Source organism: Plecotus auritus, assembly GCF_963455305.1.
Source record: "Plecotus auritus genome assembly, chromosome: 11".
NCBI lineage: Eukaryota > Metazoa > Chordata > Mammalia > Chiroptera > Vespertilionidae > Plecotus > Plecotus auritus.
In genome coordinates, this window is record NC_137777.1 from 36,781,119 (window position 1) to 36,800,394 (window position 19,276).

At 36.7% G+C, this 19,276-nt stretch overlaps 1 protein-coding gene across 1 annotated transcript in view; it reads right to left on the minus strand.

Moving 5' to 3' along the window:
• CYP7B1 (cytochrome P450 family 7 subfamily B member 1) overlaps window positions 1-11,147 on the minus strand; it is a 437,344-nt gene extending 426,197 nt beyond the window's left edge. Inside the window, exon 1 of the mRNA XM_080647030.1 lies at window positions 11,094-11,147. Within this exon, the coding sequence (XP_080503156.1) occupies window positions 11,094-11,095 (2 nt within the window). The 5' untranslated portion in view covers window positions 11,096-11,147. The remainder of the gene's footprint in view (window positions 1-11,093) is intronic.
• Window positions 11,148-19,276: the final 8,129 nt, after the last annotated feature.

Consider the following 19,276-nt stretch of genomic DNA (forward strand, 5'->3'; position numbering starts at 1 on the left):
AAAAAACACACAATATTTCATGGCACATAAATTTACTCTGCTTATTTGCATTAAGGTTGAATGATCAAAGCACTGTCCATAAGAAAATGGTGATGGTACCTTGATTTAAATGTGATGGGCATTCATAAATATTCTTAGGCAGCAAGATGTACCTACATTTAATCAGCACTTATTAAAATTTTATTCCCTATAGTTATTCAACAGGATCTGTGGTATAAAAACATAATTACAAAAATCAGATTTGAGCTCATTTGACAACAGAAGGGTTTTATGGTGACCTATCTCCAAATGTTCCTATTTGTAATTAAATGCAGCGATCAGCAGTAAGGATTTTGAAGCTGTTTTAGTAGTTCCGCTATTCTGCTTAACATGTGGCACCCGTAATAATTAAAATGATACTAACACATGCACAATTTTATGGCCCTTATGGTGCAACCCATTATGCCAAATAAGGGCCTCTGTTTTCACAGCATACTGCACATGGTCTCATTACACCCACTTTTCTTTTCCTGTCTTCACACTAACAACTGTTAAAGTGAATCAACACACGAAACGTACTATAACAGCTTAGTGTTTATGATATGTGTGCTGTTAGTCAGTGAACAGGAAAATCTAAACATTTACTGTTTATGTAAAGAATAGCGTTAGTGTTAGCGAATTGCTCGGGTCTGCTTACTTTATTATCTAGATCACAAACGTAATGATGGGTTTCAATGGCATCTATATTTTTGCTTTGTTTTGTTTTTCAATGCAGATGTCTATAAAAACCGGAAGAATTTGGCATTTACATATCTTAGAATACATCTTCTCAACCATGAGATAATTTAGGCAATCACTTAAAAAGAGATAGATCAGTCAGTATATGTCATTCGTGTAAAAAAAAAAAAAAAGGAAAGAAAAAGAAGAAGAGTGAAAGATTTAAAGGATTTGGAGATGATTTCCCCCAAAACGTACCAAGGCTGGATCTGGTTTATCTAAGGTGTGTAAAGCAATAAGCCATTTTTATGTGGTACCACACTAAAATTTACAAGAAACTGGGAATTTGAGATTAGTGCCATTTTATCATGAATAATTTTATAATTAAGAAGCTCCTCCAAGACTTCCTACACTCATTTTACAGTCATCAGTTCCGAATGGCGTTCAGTCTTTTTGTTCTGGGACACAGTCCAAAGTAGTTCCCATCAGTAGAACACCAACGGATCAGGCAAGATCTCATGCCTGCATCTTACATTGCCATTTTTTTTTTAATATTAGCAGAAACCTCAGATAAATAATAACCATCTTTCTTCTTCTTCTTCCTCTTCTTTTTTTTTTCCTTCTTCTAGAGTCAAATTCAATTCTGTCCATTTAGGAATTTTGCCATATTGGCGCTAACCAAGAGTAAGCTGAGCTGAGTAGGCCTTGAATGTTAACGGTTTAATAGCTCCATTGATTGCAAAGATACAAAAGAAAAATGCTCACAGATTGCAGCCTTCACATGGTTTGGCTCCAAGATCTCATCAACAGTGTGACGTCGACCGGTAGAGAACCATGTGGATGCTGTATGAGGACCATGCGCTCGTTACAGAACTGTGAAAATTTGTGGGACCGCAAAATAAAAATCATCAGCCAGGAAAAAAACAACAACACAGAGAGATGAGAAGTGGTAGGGAGAAAGCAGCTTGAAAAAGACCTAACACATTCTTCTATACAAGCTCCTTTGTAGAAAGATTAGGAACATTTAATATTATGTAAATATCACCGCAGGTCCAACAAATCTGTCACAACCATAGCTACCCCAAGCTCAGCGTGTCTGTGACACCAACCGGGAGAGATTTCACCGTAGTCAGGATGCTTACAAAAACAAAAACAAAACCCACCCTGTCCAACAAATAAAGGAGCCATAAAGCTTTCCATCTGAACTTAAAGGAAGTTGCAGTTGGCGATCCCCATTTTTTGATTAAAGTAAGTGTTTGTCATCAGCAGTAGTATTTACTACCCTATGATCAAAAACAAATAACCCACTTTGTTTGTTTCTTACTGCAAATGAATTAAATTAGAAGCCATTAGGAGGACTCGCTGTTTCTATCCTTGTTTCAGCAGTGGTAGTATTTGAAGTTTCCTGCGGTAAGTTCATTACTCGTATTTTGTCCAGAATTAGTGAAGCGTGCTGAAAATTGCTAATGACAGATGTTTCTCCACTCTGTCACACTTCTTGTATCATTTGATTTGGAAAGCAACATACGGTGTTCTGCTCTATCAGTATGTCACAGACTGTCTGTAAACAGCTGGTCATAACTCAGTTCAGTGAAAACCATTACTTTCCAATGAAGGGCTGGACACCCTCCAAATTGCATTTTGGCATGGCCTCGGCTGCATAATGCACAAAGTTCCTCTGTTCTGAGGTTACCTAAGGAAGATTTCTCACTTTCCCCACTTGTTTTTGTGTTTCAGAAAATAAGAGTGTTTTCTCAGCAGCGATAGAAAAATCAAGAGAATATGAAATAAAAAAAGATTCTAATGATTTTATCAAGCACCCCCCAAAAAATCTGTGAATGCTGTAATGCAAAAGAAAACAACACAAAACCCACCCAAAATTTGTATCTTACCATTTCTAGTTATGACTCCATTTGAAAGGAGTCTGCATTATTGGGCATATTTAAATGTTTCCTATATAACAGTTGTGGCATGTGAGCATGACCATGTGGCTATTCCATGATGTCTGGGCACAGTGAAAAGTACAAAGTCATCCTCGTCATTTATATGATGGTGAAATTCAAAGAAATTTGTCCTGCTTTTTTTTTTAATCTGAAACTCATCAAGCCAAAAACCAAATATAAAAATAATATAAGACCATACACACTATTTTTCACATGACATTTTAAAACATACTGATAGTTACATTAACAATGCCAAGTTATTTGAATAGTCATCATATATTGAATACCTAAGACTTGTTAGCATCACCTTTCAGAAGGATTGGAATTTTGTATCGCCCTAGTAATAAAATCTCACATTGAAAACCTCTGGATAGAGTAGAGATAACTAGAGACATTAAATATCTATAAAGCCACCAAGCATTTCCAGATCCATAGGGCTTTCTTATACATATGAAGGACTTAGCAAAAGGAAGTGATCCCATTTGGGGGACTGGATGATAAATGCCCATCTCAGCTTAGCACTCCTTTCAATCAAATATCAAGCACTTACATGTGCCAGATAATTGCTGGAGATATTTTTTGTGAGACTCTTTTCTATACATAAGGGCAGAGTCTTATAAACACTAAACTCTAAAAGTATTCTTTCTCCACCTGGCAAACCACACCTCCTTCCAGATCCGGGTCCCACATCACCTCTCTGAAGCCTTTCCTGACTCCCCCAGGCACAGCTGGCCTATATCCAGGCCTTCCCCCCACACTCCTAGAAACTCTACTAGAGTATTACAGATAGTGGGCCGCCGGAGCCCAGGAGTGAGAGTAATTCATTTTGTGAGAGGATCAGGGGAGAATTCAGAGGATGTGACGCTTTGTCTTAAAGAGTAACTCACATGTTCAAAGTATACAACATTTTAGAACATCCTGGTTAAGAGATGTGTCCTCATCTAGTAAAAAAAAAAAAAAAAAAATTGCAACACTCTTTGCAGGTCAAATGTCACAAGAGTAGAAGACAATTGCATAAGAAAATTCCAAAAAATAAAAACTATATACATTGTGAAGAGTCTCTTTAAAACAAGATAGTTTACCTGGATCTAATTTTTTCTCATCTTCTTTTAGGCTGGGAATTTAACAGGTACCCTCCTCACTCATAAATAAAATCAATAGATCATGTGTATGAAAGGATGAAGGATTAGACAATTGGCCAAAGATAATTTTTAAATGAAAACACAAATACTTTAAGTCATATAACTCATTACACTATTGACTATAACTGGTTTCCCAAAACATTGGTATTTTAAGGCAATACTTCAGTATGAGGTATTTTGGTGTGATTCTGAATATGAGATTATTCCTGAAAATTACTTTATATTGGTCTTGCTTATATTAATAAAAAGAAAAAGAAAAGCTGCCTTCCTGTGGGATGTGTCCAGCTTTTTGAATAGGCTCCTTTCAGTTGCTATATTTTAAGTTTCTTGGCTTCCGTTTACCTGCCCAATTGAACTATGCTGAGCCACAGAAGAGTATTATCACCTGTAATGAGTAGCAGACGGGATTCAAAGAGGCATTCCTCTCTGCCAGCTGCAGAGGGTCTTACCTTTTCAAGGTAAGCCAAGAAAACATGTGATTGATTCCCTTAGCTGCTCAAAGCTGATAAAAGAAATTTAGAGAGAGAAATGTCTTCAGTACTATTAGCCTTTCCCCCAAGTCTCTCTTCTCTCCTTCCTTCTTGGGATATTTACCTCTGTTTATGATGAATCCCCTTCCATGGCTCACCTCTCACTCCTTTGCCCCTGTTAACACACTTAATGAAGGGCTATTGCTTTTCCATTGCAGAGAAATACTCTCACATATCATTAAAAGTGCCTATTCATTTTTCCAAAAGGTAGTACAGGAATCTATGTAGAATGATTGTGCCAGGTGACGGTAATATAAAATTAGGGTTTTTGCATGAATATTACAAAGAGAATTGTCTTTGTTTTTGCTGTTGTATTTGCTGTTATTTCGATGATGTCCTTTTATTCTTCTTTTTGACCTCCCATTGATGGTCTTTTTTTTCCCCTCACTGTAAGTTGTGCTACTTCTAAATGTGAACTATGGCTCCTAGAGCAGATGGGTGAGAAGAGAAATAATTTCCACCCTATAACTTGCTAGAAGAGCTCAGTGCTTTGCCAGTTGGCTGGGAGTTTCTGTTCTCAAATACAAAATACACAGATTCTCAAAGCTTGGTCCTCTATGTGGTTCTTTGCATCTCTTGAAATCTCAATAGGGCCAAAAAATTATTCATTGAATTTTTGACTAATGAAAATTGCAAGTTATGGACAATATCCTATTGATAGTCCCCTGTTGTGCTTCTGATCAAAACCTTGGCCAGAAAAAAAAATGATACCATTTCTGTTCAATATATTCCCAAAAAAATAAGGTGGACATTTTTCCTCAACGAATATAATTCTTTTCAACCATTGCAGGGAAGAAAAGCTTTGCAACAATACACAACTAGAGCTTTTAAGGAGACAGCAAAGCAAGGAGGCATAAAAAATTACTTCAGTATACCAAATATGTAAAATTATAGTGGCATACTGGATCCCCCCAGTTTGTAGACAGGAGGACAAACCAATGCAAATTATCCATGATGAAGCAACTTAACAATTTTATCCCATTTGACTCAATTCCATTGAACAAATATTTATTGAATGTCTACGAAGTGCAAAACTCTTTGCAAGGCATTAAGAGAAAACAAAGATATTTCCAAGTGTGGAAGAGTGTTCTAAGGCCAATGGAAATAACTGTAGAAATAATTAGAATACAAGACAGTAGTATGAAGTGCTTTACATCTGTGTGTACATGTATAAAATATCTTAAAAAGTGGTCATGCATTTTATAATTTTCAGTTTAGGTAGCTAGGTCCCCATTTTCCACCAAAACAAGACAAAAACCTTAACTCCCTGTGATTAGATTACAAATAGCTTTTGATTATCTGGGCCCTGATTAATAGCGTATCTATATAATTTCTCATCCAAACAAGGACACTTTGAGAGTGAAAGTGATGCTATAATAATCATGCCAAGTCAATAGGAATAAACTGGGATTGTCTCAGGCAAATAGGACATATGGTCACCCTATTGATTACCTAATCTTAGTATTACTAAGACAATATCACTCTCATTTTTCTGCTTCTTCCTGCTACCTGCCTTCAGCAGACGATTTATAGCATTCCATGAGAGACACGCCAGGAACAAAATGAGACTGTGTCAGATCCATCAGTTTTACATGAAAAAAACGACTGAATGAGAATTACTTAAAAAACACCTAATGGATCAGACGCTGGTGATACAGAGATATGAACAAATAAATTCCTGTCCATATTTTGCTTTAAAAAATTGGAAGAGCCTATATATATTCATAACAATTTTAAATATTTAAAATTATTTTTAAATTTTTAATTTTATCATTAAAGTATATTTTAATTATTATAAAATATTTTTACAAATAAATGTTTTAAAAACACTGAAGTGCATATGGTAATATACAAAGAAAAGGGAGCAGTGAAATTATTTTTCTGCAAATGACTTTAATTCAATTTTCCCGTTCATGAGTCATGATAAATTCCTCCAGAATGTCCCTTACTCCTTCCTGCTTCCTTTCCAGTTCCTCTTTTAATTTTCTTCTCCAAATCCAACATAAAGATTATGGACAGAGAAGTGAAATAAGCTATGCAGTCAAGATTATAAGGACATGGTAAAGGTTTGTGGGAAAGAAAGTCATCCATAAAATCCACATTAAAATGGCAAATTATATATATATATATATATATATATATATATATATATATATGCAATGAGCAAAATCAAATTGAAAAGAAACACCAAACCCAGTTCCTTAGGAAATCCTTAAGGAGATGTTTTTAATTATATGCATAATGAGATGATATGTAAGGAAGGAAACTATTCCATCAAAAACAGAAGCAGAAAGGTAATGTTCCATGCAGGCAACAAGTCATGGGAGCAGGAAGGAGCACAGGTGACAAACTCAAATGCCTACAGGAATGGGCAGGTGATGTGAATGGGCAAAGTGTTCCAGGCACAAGGTGGACAGGAACCACTGTGGAATTGCAGACTTGTGCTCTAGCTAAAGGTGACAGCAGCTACTCAGCAACAGCCAATTATCATGTGAAACTGTAAAACCAGTTGTGCCAAACACTAAAAAACCAAAAAGAAAAAATTATTAAGCTCCTTATTGTTTTATGTTGGCAATGAAATCAAATGAAAAGCTATGTGAACTAAACCTGATCCTTTCCACAAGAATATATTTTACTAGCACATGGCTGCAGAAAAACATAGGGGTTTTCCTCCCATTTCCAGGCATATTTGCTTTGGCCTTACAACTGATCCTTTCAAAAAGGAAACCTCTTAAGAGGATTATTTGTGTGTGATATGAAGGCTGTGAAATATTTTAAGCATATAAAACAAGTATTTATTATGTATTTTAAAATATGAATTCTATCATTTAAGTGTGAAAAATTGCCATATGAACAATTAAATTCAAGTCAAATGATACTTAAAAGTCAAGTTTACTTCAAGGATTCGACAATTCTATGATTTTTTTTCTCTGCTCTGCTTTCTGTTAGCAAAGTCCATTTCATTCATTCAACAAACATTTATGAAGCACCCTATGTGCTAGGCCAGTGGTCGGCAAACCGCGGCTCGCGAGCCACATGCGGCTCTTTGGCCCCTTGAGTGTGGCTCTTCCACAAAATACCACGGCCTGGGCAAGTCTATTTTGAAGAAGTGGGGTTAGAAGAAGTTTAAGTTTAAAAAATTTGGCTCTCAAAAGAAATTTCAATCATTGTGCTGTTGATATTTGGCTCTGTTGACTAATGAGTTTGCCGACCACTGTAGCTAGGACCTATTCTAGGTGTTGGGGGAAAAACAAGACAGGCAAAACTCCTTGCCTTCATGGAACTTACATTCTAGTGGTGAAGATATCCAATAATTAAACTTAAAAAGCAAATTATACCATACACATAGGATAGGAATATAAGAAACATTGAAATGTAGGTGGGATTCAGGTTCAGAAGTTTCAGTTCAAATGTAAAGAATGTCTAAAACTAAAATATGATATGACTGGTGTCTTGAGACATCTTCAAATGTCAAATGCTAAAAAAGAAATCATATCACAACAAATAGCTAACCTTATTAAGGAAGTGACGTGACATGTTTAGGTCACTGGAAGATAAATAAGGAAGTAAATTATGAAGTGTATGATATAGGAATAAGAGTTCAAAGGCTTACTACAATCATATTATTATTGTTGTGATATTATAATACTCATCTAACTGTTTTTATAAAGTTGGTAAAAAATACTGTTTTTTAAAAGTGAAACAATAAGAGAAAGTATAAAGAAAAAACTCATCCAGAAATAGCTATTGTACTAGATGAATTTCATCTCTGCACATGTAAAATAGAAAGATGGGTGGATGGATGGATAGATAGATAGATAGATAGATAGATAGACAGATAGATAGATGGAAAGATTGACTTTAAATAATTGGGATCAAACTACATATGCACAGAGTCATAGAACATGGATGGGGTTAAAATCTTGCCTCTCCTACTTTCTAGTGAGTAGAAATAACTTAACCATACTGTGTCTCAGCTTTGCCATTTGATGATTAGATAATAAAGGTAGTACTTGCTCATAGTATTTTTGTAGGTATTAAAGGAAGTAATTTATATGCAGCACTTTGGACAATGTACTAAATACTCAGTAAATGGTAGCTGCTATTATCTGCCTCATTAGCCATTAATGATATTGATTTAATCATAAAATTATTTTCTTAATTCTGCTTTCTACCTTTCCTTCTCATTCTATTGTTTCATCATCATCTTTGAGCTACTCATTTTCTTATTATGTTGTTCTAAAAAGGGAAACGTTTAGGGGAAATTATTTTTAGTTCCTTGACAAACTGAATTCAGTATTCATTTATTCTCCTCCCACCCCTACTTCTTCCTTTTCCTTCTTTGGAGTACCCTTGCCTAGGCTGTCCCTTCTCACCTTGCTCATTCTTAGCTGTTCATCGCTGTGTTCTATTTACTCTGAAATGAACATGAACGACGTTCCTCTGATCAGCCTCCTGTACGTTTCTGTATTCTAATGCTGAGTAATTAGTCTCAGTATTTTAATGCTGAGTAATTAGTCTTCTGTGCATCCCTTCATAGCCCAAGTAGGGCCCCCAGGGCTGGACAGGTAAGAGGACAGCTGAACAGAGGCTCAGTGCAGCTCTGGCTGGGCCGCTTGCTCTCTGCTCACGCTTCCTAGATTTCAAGAAATAATCTGCAGTAGCTGGTTCACTCTACTTAGTGGGGGGAAGGGAAGGATCTCATTCTTGCAGGAGTGCTCTTTTATTTCAGATTATCTCCTCACGCAAGCAGCTTGGGGCTCTTTGCCACCACCTGACTCTGCCCCTATTTTCCACTCCCTCATTTTTCCAGGCCCTCCCCATAGTTATTTCTCCAAACTCCTCCCCAGAGAATGTCAACTCAGTTCACAGTATTCCTGTAAGATTATAAATTACTAGAGGCCCGGTGCACAAAATTCATGCATGGGTGGTGGTGGGGGAAGGGTCCCTCAGCTCGGCCTGCTCCCTTTTGCAGTCTGGGACCCCTCAGGGGATGTCCACCTGCCGGCTTAGGCCCAAGCAGACAACCATCCCTCTCGCAGTCCGGGGCTCTAGCAGTCCGGGACCCATTGCTCCTTAGCTCCTGCCACCGCAGCTACGCTTGCCAGCCGTGAGCCTGGCTTCTGGCTGAGCGGCACTCACCCTGTGGTCAGTGTGCATCATAGCAACTGGTCGTTCTGGTCATTCTGCCATAAAAGTCACTTAGGCTTTTATTATATACATACTTTAACTGGCCCAGGGAGCATTCACTTGCTTTTAGTCACATAAGGAAAAGGATGATTTGACTTGTCTGTGAGAGGAAAGTAAACTAACAAATAATAGGAAATAGTTAACAATGAACAGAACATGCTCTCAGTAGGATATATGGAACTATTAAGAACTGTATTAAGCCCTGGCCAGGTGGCTCAGTTAGTTGGAGCATCATTCCACACACCAAAGGTTGTGGGTTCAATTCCTGGTCAGGGCACATATCTAGGTTATGGATTTGATCCCTGGTTGGGCATGTACAGGAGACAACTGATGGGTATTTCTCTCTAAATCAATGTCTCTCTCTACCTCTCTTTTTCTCCCTCTCTAAAATCAATAAAAACATATCCTCGGGTGAGGATTTAAAAAAAAGAATTATATTAACAACAATATCTTTAATAATATAATGTCAACTATGTAAAAATTATTTATATATTTATTCATAATATGGAAAAATATATTAAAATATTACTATTATCTTTAGATATTGGAATTATGGATTTTCGTTTTCTAATTTTTTTTATAATTTTCAATAGTTCTAGATTATATTACTAAGACAAACAGTAAACAGAATCCATAAAACACTATTTAAAGAAAAAGTAATTTTGTCCAGTGTAGCATTTTCAAGTGCAGAAACATAATTAGGAAAAATAACCCGCTCACACCAAAGCTGAATCTTACTTATTTTTCTTGAACATATAGTCTTAGACATTTATTTTTCACTAGCATAGGCATCATAACCCACCAAATATGAATAAGAAAAGCCTTTAGTGTAACAAAGTTACTTCTCTGAAATTAGGTGATGATGACTTTGGTGAGAACCTACAGATCTGCCAACATAACCTCTCCATTTGTCATTCAGCTAGCTACTCTTTCAGAGCACTGTTTTTACCCTAAGGGCCAGTATCCTTTTAATAAAGAAAATATGCAGATGAATTTTATGATTTTCCTGCTTTTTTCTACTTCCTGAAAATCAAGCCAAGCAATGCCAACGTTCTACTGTTTAGCGGTATATGCAGATTGCCCCCATCAAAATCAGTATCTTAGACTCTGCCTGGTCATGAAGAAAACTGCTTGTCCAAAGGAAGGCATGAAATCAGGAGTTAACAGAGATTCTCATTCAGTAAAGAATTGTCACCATTTTTTCTGTGCTCCGGCCAGAACAACATATGGCAGCCCAGCTGACAAATATAATCTTTTCCTCTTTTTTTCCCATTTCACATGCACATTTCATTTGTGGAATATTAAAACTTCACACAAAGTGCCTGTTAACCCCTTGGCACCACAGCATCCCTCGTCTGGGATGTGCTATTTCCCAGAATCCTCCCGTCCAGCTGTGAAAAGGTTAAGGCCAATAGAGAACTGGTGGTCAGGGGCCTTCTGCCTCCATCGAAAAGGGATAGACTCTCAGCTCTTTCATGCAAAGTTGTCTTTATGTTAGAAAATGTATAGCTTCCTGGCTTCAATATAAACTGCCCTGTTACCCTACATCCCAGAGCCTGAACCAGAGGTTTTTCAGAAGCAGCTGTACTCACATCCTGCTGTCCGTGGAGGCCCCAGGCAGGCCCACTCTCCTCTCCACCAGCACACTGCTGGCTCCATCCTAAAGGAAGAAAACATTCACACGTGATTTAACTAGAAAAGACCACTTTGTTCAGTTCTCTGCCACCCTCCCCAGACTTAAGCATTGGTTCAAGTTTACATATCTTTGCTGATAGAGGCAGTATAGGAGGCCTGCTCACACTCACCTGCATTATACTGCAGAGCCCCCTGTAATCCCAGGCAGCACAAACACACTTCCAACAAAGTGTGTCAATGTATGATTTCTCTTTCCACTCACTCTTTTATATTTTGTTTTTTATTTAGAAAAATTGCTTAGCATAAAATAAGACATTCAAAATATATTTGTTTATAAATGTCAAACATACAGAAAAGCAAAAACATTTTTAAAAATACATAACATATACCCATGGATTCATCCCTGAGATTAAGCAGATGGTACCATCTTGCCATATTCGCATCAAATGACTCTCTTTAAAAATATATATTTATATAAGATGTTTCAGGAGCATCTGACCCCACACCACATCCCTTCTCCCCCAGGATGGCCCCTACTCTGAAATGTGTGAGCATTATTCTTTTGCAATATTAGTGTCCTAATACACGTTTATGTAACCATAAAATGTACATATATTAGTGGTTTGTCTCTTTCATATTTTCTATGAATAGTATCATGCACATACATTTACATGTTTTGCACTTAACATTATGCTTCTTTGTGCAATTATTCATGTTGCTATCTGTAGATCTAGGTTACAGTTTTAGTTATTGTATACTTTCCTATAATTTCAATAAATAAAAGTTTATACATTCCCCTAATAAGGGAGCAGTAAATTATCCCATGGTTTTGCTATTATAAACAATCCTGCTTGGAACATCCTCAGTCATGTCTCCTTATATACATAGGCCATATATTCTCCAGGGTGGGCACCAGGAAGTAGCACTGCTCAGGCCTAGACTCCCAACACCATCAGCTTTACAAGTCTGACAAACTGTTTTCCAACGTGCTTGTATCAGTTCTTGTTTTCACCATCAATTATAAAAGTTCCTGTTTCCCCACTTTCTTGCCAACATTTGGTGCCATCACACTTAATAACTGGCAAAAATGGTATGTAGGTGGTAGCTCTTTGTTGATTTAGTGCTCAGCTCCCTAATTATTAGTGAGGTAGAGCAGCTTCTTATGCTTATTAGACATGTGTTTTCTCTTCTTTATAAATTGCCTTTGCCCATTTTTCTTTTAAATTAATTACTGTTTCTCATTGATTTATAGAAATTTTTTATAAATATAAACATTATCAGGATCTTCTCCAAGGCAGTTAATAGCTTAACTTTGTACTTTGTTTTTCATATCAATTTTGCTATTATGTAAAATTATTATTATTATTATTATTAGGGAATATAATCAAATGTATCCTTGTCTTATGATTTGTACTTCTCATATCTCAGAAAGTTTTTCCCATATCACAATACCAAAAATATATACAATCCTATATTTTCTTACACAGTCAGTTTGGCTACAACGTTTGTTTTGAAAATGCAAATTTAAAAATATTTGAACTTAGCACAAATTTCCAATTTACTTATGTGCAATTTCACAGCAAGAAACAGTAGATGCAGAAAACAGCACGCGCTTAACCAAGCTGTGTAGGAATACACAAAACACACATGGATGTACCTGAAACACCCAGCAGCTCTCTCAGTTCACAGGTATGTTATAGGCCTCCCCCATTCACATCTGGTGTTACAACTTTCCATGAGATTTCAGATAACCTCTTCCACTACTTCAGAATTACTCACTAGTTGAAACTCCTGTGGTGACCACTCCACAAGCAACCTTGTTTTTCAAGATAAAGTGCCAGATTTATTGTTGTACTTACGTATTTTGTAACCATTTTTCCAATATTTCCTTTTTGTGTGTCAATGATAAAGTTTTTGAGTGTTGTTGTCTTAATCTCATTTCTCTCCTAAGCCCTGTGCTTTTTACTGATTTTGTATGATAGGTGTTTTCGTATAACATAACTGACTTATGAGGTGTATAGTATTGCACTTTCCATCTAGATCTTTAATCCATCTACGATTTAATTGTATTAATATTTTACTATTGAGATAATTTTTATTTTATTTTTTTGAGAGAGAGAGAAGGGAGAGGGAGAGAGAAAACATTAATATGAGAGAAAAACATCAAGAGGTCCCAGGTTGGTGAAGACAGTTTTTTGTCCCCTTACTCAGTTTTCAGCATTACTTAACAAATTTAACTACATCCTCCTTTTGAAAGTTATCTAGTCTTGGGTTGTTCTTTACCTCCTGTGTCATCCTATTCTCCTCTCCCTGGTTCAGCCCTGGGTACTTTTATCTTTCTATATTTTCTCCCTAGGTGATCTCATCCATTCCCTTGGCTTTAACCAAGCATGCATATGCCAATAGTGCCCAAATATAAACCTCTAGCTCAAACCTTTCCTTTGAATCATATACTCACATGTCTAAAGACTTTCTTAAGGAGTCAAGTTAAATGTTTCATAAATATCTCAAACATGGCCAAAATTGAACTCTTGATCCTCACACCAATACAATTAATTCCTCCTCTAGTCTTTCATTTTAATAATTGGTCCTTCCCTTCACATTAGCATCAAAGACTCATAGGGATTCACCCTTGATTCTCCAAGTCAAATATATCATCAATTCCTGTCAATTCTTAATCCCAAGTACTTCTCTTTTTCTCCAGTTTAACCACTAAGGTCCAAACAACCATCTCTTCTCTGAATTCCTGCAAGACACTTCTATCTTGTCTTCTGCTTCTGCTCTTTCCCCCTCTAATTCTTACTCTACACAACTAGAGTACTCATTAAGGAGAAGGGAGTTTAGATTGGGGTCCTAGAATCAAAGCCAAGGCCTAGATATTCATGAGTGAGACAGTAGTTGCCATGCAGTTGCATGCTGTACTTTGGGAATGACAGCAAAGCATATAAATAATAAATAAATAACTTTAACCATGAAAACCTAGTAAAAGGCAGTGGATGAGGCTAAACTGGGAAGCATCAGCTTTCAGCATCCTAAGATTAAGAGCCATCTAGAACTGGATCTTACTGGTAGACTAATAAGAATTTCCAGTTTTTTCCTTGGAAGCACAAGTCATGTCTTGAGACAGAATAAAGGCCTAAAGTTTTTGGATAATTAAGAGCAAGAAAAACCACAAGAGACAGAAAATGGACTTCCTGCTAACATGAGCAGATTAAGGGATTTATTTAATGATTAATTGGGAAAATTAAAAGGATAGGATTGTATTGCAGCCCAGGAGGGGAAATAAGGTACCACTCCAAACCATAGTTCATATATGAGATAGGGCATTTTCAAATGTTTAAAGACTAATCATAGCTGTGATGAATGGAGGAAGCTTCTTATACATGGCATCTAGAGCAGACAGACCATTGCTCTAAAAAGCCTCCTTAATGCCCAGCTCTCTCTATTGAAGTCCATGGACAGTCTGACTTAGAAACAGCCATATGGAGAGGAAAAGGCAGTTATAGAGACATTTTCAACTGACAAGAAACCTGCTCTTGTAAGAAGATAAGCAAGCAAAGGCTAATTAGTAAGTGTAACACTGGCTCCTTAATTAAACTCTCCCTTTAGATTCAACCTATTCCATGGAATGACACTTAATAATATTGAGTTATAGTTATAAATGAGTTTGCCCAAATGTTTTCATCTTTGATTAAGATAAACATTGCCCATAGAGAAACAACCTTCTCAAGTCAAGTCATCTATGAATAGAGTTTTAGCAAACTTTTTTATTCTGGAGCTCAGATCTCCTGTGAGTACTGGCTACCAAAGTGAGTATTCACTTTTCAAAAGCTACCAAGCAAAATCAGGTGCCACTACTATTGGGACACACTTTAACAGTAAGAATATACATATATACATTCGTATATATAAATGAATATATAGCAATGAAAGATATTCCCCCATTTAGAGATCAGTAAAAGGATGAGAAGGAATACGTCTTATGTTGGAACATAAGACTGCATTCCCCAGGACACTTCGGAAACCATGATGGCCAAAATTCCCTTGCTTCCACTAAAGACACTTTGTTGATGGTGGGTAAAGAGCAAAAGACGGAAAAAAAGTAGTACAAAGGTTTGGATTAAAAGGATTTATTTTTTTCTGGAGTCAGTTGTTTGTTTTTTAATAATATTAATGTCCAGACATTTGTATTTACAGCTCTAGTCTACTTGACTTACACTCTTGTTTATGGTGGACCACTTTCTGAAAGAACCAGGATCCTTTAGGACCGTGATCAGCAAACTGCGGCTCGCGAGCCACATGCGGCTCTTTGGCCCCTTGAGTGTGGCTCTTCCACAAAATACCACGGCCTGGGTGAGTCTACTTTGAAGAAGTGGCGTTAGAAGAAGTTTAAGTTGAAAAAATTTGGCTCTCAAAAGAAATTTCAATCGTTGTACTGTTGGTATTTGGCTCTGTTGACTAATGAGTTTGCCAACCACTGCTTTAGGACAATAGAAACAATTGTATTTGCTATTAGCCATATGGGTCTGATTTTCCGAAATGTTCAAGATTGGTCAGGCTTTTGTTCATTTGGGCTAAACTGGGGCATCAAGGATGATTTTTATTTTTTTGCTAGCATTATAGTTAGTTGTGAATGTATCTAGTTCATGGGACTTTAGGATCAGGATCTATTTTTTCTTAATTATTGTATCCCAAAATAAACATCTGCGGAACTGAAACTAGACTATTGCCATGGTCTTCTAATTAGACTTCAGTTATAAATGACAGAAAATCTAACCCAAATGGCTTGTGCAAAGAGGCACCTTATTGGTTCATAAAATTGATAGTCTGGTAGTAGGATTAGTTTTGAGCATGGCTGAATTCAGGAGCTCAAAGGATATCATCAGAACTTGATCTCTTGGTTAGTTCTCTTTTCCTCTGTATGTGGGACATTATGCTCAGGCAGTTCCAATGTTTTGAACACAAGATGGCTCCTGCACCTTTAGTTTCCTGCCCACCCAGATTAAAGTACAGAAAAAAAATAGAGGAAGCATAGTTATTTGATAGATGGATTTCTCGCAAATGACTTTCTGTCAGGATGTTTTAAACCCCATTGAAAGAAATACAAGTGCATTCCTAAAGATCAAGGGAGTCTCCCAACAGCATCACCTATGATGAGTGAGTGAGTCAAAAAACCTTGAAAAGTTCCTAGAAGACAAAAACCTACACAGTGCGCATCAACTACCCACAACTAATACAGTGTGGGGACTTTTTAAAAATATTAGCCTACACTGTGACTTCAGCATGCTGAAACAATGTCTGCACAATGCCAAAAACATCCAGATGGAAGTGTAGAACTCAGCCGCCACCACATGCTTCATCTGCACCAAAGTCTTATGGAAGCAGCCAGCATGGATCTCTGGGGCCGGGAAGAGTTGCCGGGCAAAAAGCCAGAAAGGAGGAATATTGCCAATATATGTTTAAATTATATTAATTAACATTTATATAACTTTCTACATGGTATAAAGAACTTCTATCAAATATAGTGTCTCATTTAATCAGAACAACCACCCTATATAAATTGGTATTATTTGCTGCATTTTACAGATAAAAATATGTAAGACTCAGAAAAGTTTAGATTATATAGCTGGTAAACAGTGAAGCCAGGCCTTGAACCCTGGTCTTCTCATGGAGTCTATAATGACTGAGTGCTTACCATGTGCCAAGAACTTCTGATGAGAATGAAAACATATCCTTGTACTGTAATTAATGTCCTCTATCTAGATGTATTATTATAGAGATGGAGGGCAAACGTAAATGATGCGTACTGCATTATATCCCTAGATTTTCATATATACAGATACTTATGTCTATATATATGCCTTCACTTTTCTATGTTCCTACAAAGTACTAGGAAGCAAAGAAGAAAAGTAATAGAAGTGGAAGAATATATTGGATCTATTTGAAATTTAGAAATTCAGTGGATTTTGTTCCACGAGGCCCTAATACTACAAACATGAGCCCAGATAGGTTTCACATACCTTCTTGGATTATCCACACCTAACAAGGCATACGCTTCAGTGAAGACAGATAATAATAACCCAATATGTTTCTATGATTCCCAAGTTGACAACATGGGGCAAGTTGCCAATTCTGCATTCCTGAAACTTATTCTAAGTAATAGTCTTAGTTTAATGATATTATGCTCCAGAAAGAAAGATCGGGGTTTATTCTTGTTTCTAGAATCATCTAAATCAAAACAATCCTTTTGGCACATTTTTTCACCAATATATTTTTATTCCTTCTAAGTCATAAATAGTTGTCCATGACAGCAGCTTAATTTTAGGGGCAAGAAAAAAAGATATGCACAACACTGAGTTTGGAATCACCAGTTTCTACGGATTGAAAAGAGAATCAAAGTTTCCTTCAGGAAAAAAAAAGAAAAATACTATCAGATCAGATACACCACAACCAGGTGCAGCGAGTTTCTGAAGTTTCATGGCAACTAGGAGACAAAAATGAGTGTTGCCTGGTCAGTGTGGCTCAGTTGGTTGAGCATCAACCTATGAACCAGGAGGTCATGATTTGATTCCCGGTCAGGGGCACATGCCCAGGTTTGGGCTCGATTCCAGTGGGGGCATGCAGGAGGCAGCTGTCATTTATATTTCTCTCTCTCTCTCTCTCTCTCTCTCTCTCTCTCTCTCTCACCCTTCTTCTCTCTGAAATCAATAAAAACATTTTTTTAAATGAGTCTGTGTGAAGGATGCAGCCATGCATGTATGTCCTGAGGCAAATGCAATGTCCTAAAGTATTATTATACCTCAAAGCCAAATCTCATATTCAGGGTGAACAGATTTTTCTAGAACATTGGTCACCTTTCCACAACAATTTATACTTCCACCTACTGCAAAATGATTTTTGATGTCAACAGATATTCACAGATGTCTATACCCAGATCTCTGCCTAGACTTCTAAATTCCTCCTATTCAACAGTTTCAGGAAAAAAAAAAAACACAACAACAAGATTGTAAGTTACATCCAAGCAGTCAAATTTAGGGATGATTACGTATTCCCTAAGCTTTTAACCCAAAGATTATAACCCAATAAGAACATATGAGTCAGGCCTAGATACAGGAGCATTATATTTTGAGTATCTAATGTAACATGAATTATACGTTAGAATTTCATAATTTTATGTAATCATGCACATGAAATAGATACTCTATGCTCTTCATAGAATTGCTTTCTATCTACCAAAGGTTTCCATGGTAAACAATATCATCATCTTTGCATAGTTTAAAAACATGATGTTTCACTTCAGGTTCAGCAATCTATAACCAGGGGGCCAAATACAGCCAGCAGCTCGTTTTATATGGCCCATGAGCTAAGAATGGTTTTATAGTTTTAAATAATTGTGTGTGTTTTAAATTAAAAAAAAAAAAATAAGACCGCAACAGAAACCATATGTGGCCTACAAAGCCTAAAATAATTACTGTCTGGCTTTCTATAGAAAAAGTTTGGTGATCTATTTTAAATTATGAGTTGCCGACAAATATATCTAGTTCATTTACTTTATTTACTTATTTATTTAATTTTCTTTAATGAGGTATATCAATACCACATACCTGAGCTCAGGGCTGGGGCTACCTGAAGTGCTATATACAAAACTCTGAGGCTGCACTCAAGGGTGGCAGAAAGGATGCTATGATCAATTTGTGAAGCCTTCAGAGATGTAGGAAATGGGGGTGCAATCCCGACACATTGCTCTCTTTGCCTTAGTTCCTAGGGATGAAAGGTAAAGAATTTTGTTTACTTTATCTTATCTGGGCAAATCCTGAACTTCTTAACTCCAGAGATTAAAAAGCAACAATAGAAAATGGAGCTTCAGGAAAAAAAGTAAAGTTTTTTTTACAGCTGTCCGTTTTATCTTAAATCTCCAAGGTCTTCCCCCTTCGCCAGTGATGGGAACAAGACCCTTAAACCTGTCCCAGGAAACAGCCCCAAGCTAAGAGCAGACAGAGCAAATAGTGCTCTGACAGATAAGAAAAGCAGGACATGAGATTACCGGATGGGACTGACTATTGACTGAAAACTTAGGCCCTGTCATTAAACATGTTATTAACGAGCCCTGTTGGAATTTCCTGGCGGCTTTGTCCTCTCT